The sequence below is a fragment of the Mandrillus leucophaeus genome, unplaced genomic scaffold (assembly GCF_000951045.1).
Source record: "Mandrillus leucophaeus isolate KB7577 unplaced genomic scaffold, Mleu.le_1.0 Scaffold3, whole genome shotgun sequence".
NCBI classification, from domain to species: Eukaryota; Metazoa; Chordata; class Mammalia; order Primates; family Cercopithecidae; genus Mandrillus; species Mandrillus leucophaeus.
In genome coordinates this window covers 9,455,625-9,462,800 of record NW_012103142.1, presented here as the reverse complement: position 1 = coordinate 9,462,800, position 7,176 = coordinate 9,455,625, and the positions used below count along the sequence as shown (strand labels likewise).

General features: G+C 41.2%; 1 protein-coding gene across 1 annotated transcript in view; it reads left to right on the top strand.

Annotated features, from left to right (window-relative positions):
- The window catches only part of USP49 (ubiquitin specific peptidase 49), a 102,553-nt gene extending 100,791 nt beyond the window's left edge, over window positions 1-1,762 (top strand). Inside the window, exons 8-9 of the mRNA XM_011986691.1 lie at window positions 255-452; window positions 752-1,762. Coding sequence (XP_011842081.1) covers window positions 255-445 — 191 coding nt within the window. The 3' untranslated portion in view covers window positions 446-452; window positions 752-1,762. The remainder of the gene's footprint in view (window positions 1-254; window positions 453-751) is intronic.
- The last annotated feature ends 5,414 nt before the right edge of the window (window positions 1,763-7,176 follow it).

Genomic DNA, 7,176 nt, shown 5'->3' with positions numbered 1-7,176 from the left:
CCGTCTCAAAAAAAAAAAAAAAAAAAAAAATTGCAGTCAGTTGATAAGCGGTACTGTGGGGTTTGGTGGGGTTAAAGCCAGTGGATACACAGAAGTCTGTCGGTTTCATTTACCTGTCCCTTCCCCCACCAGTAATCGAGGGTTGGCTCTATTCAGAACTTCTCTGTCCCTTTCTTCATCTCCTGATTTTGCCTGCTGACTAGAAATATGAATTGGGTAGTCATTTTCTCTCTTTTTCTCCTTTGGTTTCCTAGGTTTTTGGGTCCACTGCAATGACTCAAAGCTGAATGTATGCAGTGTCGAGGAAGTGTGCAAAACCCAGGCCTACATCCTTTTTTACACTCAAAGAACAGTGCAGGGCAATGCAAGAATCTCAGAAACCCATCTCCAAGCTCAGGTGCAGTCCAGCAACAATGATGAAGGCAGACCACAGACATTTTCCTGAATGGGAGGCATGTATCAAAGACTGGCTTTTGTGTATTGGTGTCCATACATCTTTCCTCTTATAGGAAATAAGGCTACTGCAGGAACAGATTACTAGGTTTGCCTCACTGGGTCTAGAGTAGAAGGTGCCAGGTGATTCGTGTCCTGTCATAAATTTTGTAGTCTTTCTTTTGAATGAGTTTGGGAGTTCCCTCCTTTCCTAAAAACAAAAGAAGTAACTTCTATGAAGATCCTTTCATCAGTTGCTTCTGAATATAGAGGGATCTAGGTGGAAGAAAGGGGGAGTAAATTAATCATATCCACACAGGAGAGCAGCCATGTTTTCTCTCCATTATGTGATTCCCCTGCTAAGCAGGACCTCCTTGCAGCACCAGAAGAACCCTCCAGATGTGAGCAGCCCTGGACAGACCGTGTGAGGAGGGGCCCTGGGCTAGCAGTTTGCTGGATGGGATTGGCTTCAAGATGGGAGATGAAGTCTAAAGGGTTTATTCCCACAAAGGAAGTAACCTTCAAGGGTTCAAAACAAACTTCCTTTTTTGGGGATAGCTGCTGAAGAGTGGAGTGAGATGCATGGAACAGATTTCCCCATGCAAAATGGGATGGTTTTCGTATGTCATACCCTCCCTACCTGCTGCTGTCATTTAATCATTCCATACTTCTGAGACTGGCATGAATACCCCTTCATTCTAAAGAAGGGGCAGGTCATATAAAGAAGCAATAGACCAGCACATGTTGCATGTTGAGCCAAAGGACACTCCTGGCTATCCCAGTTCTGTAGCAGATCCCTGGTTGAGGTCTAGGGCAAGCACATGGTTTGGTTTAAATTGATTCTTAGGTTTTCTCAGAACTCAATTGAGGGTGGGCAGAGATAGCTGGTGCTTCAGGGCTTATTGAATGCCTATCACCCGTTCTCACTTCAGTGCAGCATGCAGCTTCTTAGCCTGCAGCTTCTTTCTTGCTCCTGGAGAGGTAGAACATTCATGGTCACAGGGTTTGGGAGCTTTTGGTTTTCTAGGGTATGTTAACTGCTTAGGAATCCACCTCGTACATATCTGAAGAGTTGATTACCGATGGCCTTGACCTGTTTCCTCCCAAATCTGATAATCCCTACTGTTGCTTTACCCCCCATACTCAGTCCATCAGAGAAAAAAACAAGAGTGCCCCGTCCTTTCCCCCAGTGCTAGTAAAATACATCGTCCTTTTTAAATTGGGTCAGTTTCTAAACAGAATGAAATTGCCCAGATAAAAACCCTTGTCCCCATCAGGTGCCACTTCATTCTTAGTTCTTCACTTAGATTTGCTGGTGAAAGTGAATGCAAACCCTAACTTTTGTTGCTGTGGTTGCTGCAGTGAGCCTCACTCAGCCTGTCACTATAAATGCTCATCTTTTGACTGAGTATATCGTATTAATGTTTGAATTCAGGTAGAAGTACAGTTGTCACTTGAAGGGAGTAGATGTGGAAGGGAGTTTGGGGAGGGGTGGGAAGTGGGGAAAGCGAGGCTAAAGAATGAGGATTATAGCTTTAGCAATGTTGATGAGCCACATTTCCCGCACAGATCTGTAGCATTTGCTGTTGACTTTTTGAAATGAACTCTCCCATAGGCCCTGCCAGGCAGCACTGAGACATGGAGGAAATTCAGACAAAAAATGGCTCACCCTGATAGGGAAGGAATGACTATATTTTAAATTAAACTTGCTTTTTCCAACACTGTGAGATTTCTGTAATATTTAGCTTTTATTTGGAAGCGATAGCGTATGGCATTTTTTATGCTGTTTGGTTTATATTGTCTACTGCAGGTTTCTTTGTATAAGCTTTGCCTGGGCTCACCCTCTCCTGGACACTGTTTTAAAGTGTCACCGCTGTCCATGCTGCCAGAGGCTCTGATGTGAAGCTGTGCTCTCAAGATCCAAGTTTTTAAGTCGGCATGATTAGTAATGACTTTTTGTGGCAATAGAAAAGCCCATTAACTCAAAAAAACCAAGGAGAGTAAAAAGGGAAGGAAACTATGAATCGTGCCTCATCTTTCATTGAATCCTATATTTATTATTCTAGAAAAAGAGAACTTACAAGATAGAGAAGAACTAATAGAGCATCTACTTTACCCCTCAGGCTGTCCAGTGGGGATAATTACTAATAAACATTTAATGAAAAATTCACAGATCTTCCAATTTAATTTTAAAAAATAGTTTTATACCAAATATTATAAGGATTTATTAAGCAGATTAAGGACTTCATGAAATAAGTGCTTAGCTGAGCACGCATATATCAAAGTAATAAAAGAAACTAACATCAGAGTCTCCACTGAGCTACACATTTGTGAAAGGTGCCCACTGCAGTTACAGACACCTCAGGTACCCAGAGGCAGCAGCACTAGACACTTAAGAAGTTGGTATTTAAGGAGATTTTTTATTAAAGAGTTCCCTGCTGCATAAGCCAATGGCTATTGTGAGTGAATTGTCCCTTTGCCTTTAATTTATTTACATATTGGGTATAGATAAATGTCTCAGTTGCATCTTAAATTGAATCATTCTAAAGAGAGGAAAATAAGAACCAGGTAAAAGCTGACTAGATGCTGCCAAATCAAACCCAAGGTCTCCTAACTGAACCTTAATGGGCCTGCTTCTCTCCCAGGGCAAGTAGTTAAGAGTCTCGTTCCAGGAACCCTTTGTAGTTAGTTGGCTGGCATGTTTACTTGCTGCTGTAGCCAGCCAAGATGAGTGCACCTAGGCCCTCAAAAAGGATTTTTTTTTTTTACCTCAATCTAGCCTAACTCTCATATCTGTGGTTGCCTCTGAGATGAACATCCATGCTAGTATAAAAATAGTTAGGAATGCCCTTGGCAGCCAGGAACTGAAGCTGTTATTAAATGGTAGTCAGAGCTCTTGCCAGCTTTGATCCAGCCCCTCAGTCTTGGAGTTATGGGGCAGGGTTGGGGGGCAGTGCTACACTGTAAAGAATTTCCAGGCTGGGCGCGGTGGCTCACGCCTGTAATCCCAGCACTTTGGGAGGCCGAGGCGGGCGGATCACAAGGTCAGGAGATTGAGATTGAGATCATCCTGGCCAACATGGTGAAACTCCATCTCTACTAAAAATACAAAAATTAGCTGGGCGTGGTGGCACGTGCCTGTAGTCCCAGCTACTCGGAAGGCTGAGGCAGGAGAATCGCTTGAACCCAGGAGGCAGAGGTTGCAGTGAGCCGAGATCGCGCCACTGCTCTCCAGCCTGGTGACAGAGCGAGACTCTGCCTCAAAAAAAAAAAAAAAAATTTCAGACGTCTCTTAAAATGTCATGAATAAAATTGGAAACTGTAGAAGTGTTATGTGTCCTATGGACTCAATAGCAGAGTTTATTTTTGTCTTTAATGGCAAGGCTTCTAGAGTCAATGATTGTATGAGTTTGCTACTCTGGCTGTGCTTACAGCTCCATCCAAGTACAAGGGAAGAACCAATGAGGTGGATTGGCTGGCAGTGGGGCATGCCCCAGCGTAAGCCCTAGAGAGGTTGACAGTAGTGCAGAATGAAAACTTGGTTGGGGATGGCGGGTGGTGGGAGGAGGGTGGGCAGGCCGGGAGGGAGAAATGGAGTTTGTTTTACTTACTGACAAAGCTTTGTGAACTAATTTTATACAATTCATAAAATTTGGTGCCTTGTACTCAATTATGGTTTGCATGGAATTGAAAAGATTAAGGGAAAGGATTTCTTGTCATTTCAAGTGGCAAATGGGTCTGTGTAGTGTTTAAAGGACATCTGGTATCACAGACTTTTTAAAAGCATTTCATGTCTCTTGTGTGTGAATGCAAATTATTCTTACCAGCAAGTTCTAAAATTATATTACAATGTCCAAATTCTTTGTATTTGTGACTGTTTATCAAATGGCTGTTTTTCAAGCAGACTATGTACTCCATTTGTTTTTCACTTCCCTTGTCACGTTCCATACATTAACTTGGGCCTTTTAAAATCAGGCTGGGGGGCTACCCCTTCTTAAATGTATACTATATCCCTATCTGAGGTTACATCTTGTGAGTGGAAGGGATGCTTTCCCAGGTGGTTGGGAGAGCACAAATGTTCAGAAAAGGCCTTTTAGTCTTTATCAAAACAATGACTAATGCTGGGCAACATATAGCAGAAGTCAAACAAAAATGATTTCTCCTGAAGTGGTACCTTCATTGGTTCTGATGTTCTTTTGCAAAAAATGTCCGGGAGCAGTATAGAAAACCTCTGTATGTGAACCACAGATTGTAAGGCAAGCCAGTGCACTGTGTAATATGCAAAGGGAGTGGTGCAAAAGAGAAGGCACCCATCCTAGCTCTCCATGCCCTTCTCCCCTCCGGCAGGCACTGACTGAGATGGTGCTGAGTGGCTGTGGAAGGTGCTAAGACCCAGTCTCTTCACTGCAGGGCTGTTTACAGCCAGTTTCTTTTACTCCGACCTTAAGGTTTCCACTGAGCTCCTGAAACTTCACCAAATGGTGTTTAAAAGTTTACCACTCAAATGCACACTTGAAAATTGGGTCCCTCAGCCTCATTACTGAACTAAATAAGTGAAGAGGTTGTATCTTTGGGGTAAAACTTTCCATGGCCATTTAATTTTTTAACTAGTTAAGTAGGCATCTTCCTGGTGGTTCAGACTTTTTAAGTCAGCACTAAAGCTGAAAAGCGCCTTCTAAATATGACTGTGACTTGAGTTTGTATCTTATGTTTAATAACTGTTCTGTTGGGCCAAGACTATGACTTTAATTACTGTGTACTTATTCAACCCACACTCTGCACTAAATACACCATAGCTACTATAGCATTGTGACACTCATTTTTGTGGACTCATTCCATACTTCCGCTGGCATGTTTCGTTTAAAATCTAGCTAGAGATTTTCATAGTACTGTGTTAACTAGCCAGGGCTGAAAAGTGTGACAGGATATAAAATTGACTTTCCTTGGGGAAAATGTTGTTTTGGCAGTAATGAAGGCCAATTCCTTCATTTACAGAATTAATGATTACTTAGCAATTTTTGAAAGTTGTAGATTAAGTAGTTTTATTTACTAAATTCTTAACCACTTTGAATAATTAAGCCAGTTTAAGTGAAACATTGGCTGGACACGGTGGCTAGCACCTGTAATCCCAACACTTTGGGAGGCCAAGGTGGGAGGATTGCTTGAGGCCAGGAGCTCAAGACCAGCCTGGGAAACACAGACTTGATATCTTTTCAAAAATGTATAAAAATTTAAAAATAAATAAATGAATCCTTACTCAACCATCATTATGGCTTTAAAACCCAACCAACAGTAAACACTTACTTGAAGCCAAAACAGTAAATTTTGAATAAAATTTGAATTATGCTTTTGGAAGCTGCCATGTCTTAATTCTTGCTGGATTTTGATTTTCAATTTTGGAAGTTTTTATCAAATAAAACTGTTCAGTCATGAGTATATCAGGTAGCAGCCTTTAAGGATCTAAGTTTCATTCCTATAAAAAACAGGAGGTGCTGGTATTTCTTGTCTTAGCAAGTGGTCTGATACGGGTCTTAAATGGGGGTTAGCATCTATACTATGGCTTAAAAGTTTCCTCCTTGGTCACCATTTGGGAGGTGATGGCTTCTAAGCTAAGCTTTGCTCTCATGTGATCCTTCTTCATCTTAATACCCAGTAAAATATAAACCTCTCAGAGTCTACCCAGTGTAGACTCAAGGGTCTTGGCTTCATCTATCAGATAAGATCTATCTGATTTATACAAAGAATGGTGCTCTTTTTATATACATACTAAAAAAATTTAATTCTCAAGCAATTTTCTTAATATTTACGCCAGCAAGGTCAGGAAAGACTATTTTGTCCTGTTTATCTTTAGTAGTGAACAAACTGCCTAGAGACATCTGTCATTCTTAACAGGCCACTGTGGTCCATCTATACTGACCCTCCTTTCCAATTAATGTCCTTTAATCCCACACTAGTTTCATAGGAGACTTGGCACATAAAAGCAGTATTTTTTTTAATGTCTAGTAAACTGACCAGAAAAAAATAATTGCCATGGTGGACCCGTTTCTATCCACCCCTTTCTATGGCTACACAAGTTTATACATGCCAGTTCCGTACGTACTCCATTTCCAAAGAGCCCCCAAACCTTGGACAGTAGCACTACCATCAATTTCAGGGTCACAAAACATCTCCTTCTGAAGGAAGCGGCTTCCTCAGCAGTGTCACTTTAGTGCCCACTGCCCAGGCTTACTTCACTTTACCTCCCCCTACACATCACTGCCCTCTTTGTGCCACCAAACCTCACTATTCCAGCAACAATGCCTCCCTGGTGCCTGGAAAACCCATCTGGTGCACTAAAATGCTATGCAACACCAAATGGCTTCTTCCCCTTATATTGCTCAACAATGTAAATTCTTCAAGAATAAACTTCATGCTATGTTGACATCAATGTATGGTTACAGCTTCCTTTTTTTTTTTTTTTCCTTTCTTTTAAAATGAAGCAAACCACCTCCATTAAAATCCATGTTTGGGGCTTGTTTTTGTCTCTCAAGTGTGAAATATAAATCATGTTTTTATGATTTTTGTAAATTTTTTTACACCTTGTTTTTGTAAGCAAAAGTTTCTTATTAAAAGAATAAAATGACTGCCTTTGTGTGCGGTATTTATTTCAAATGTTTGTTAAAACAGCACTGTTATTTCTCAGGACAAGAGCAAAGATCACCCCCTGCAGAAGCTTGGGAACTATGTACAGAACTTTATAGAACA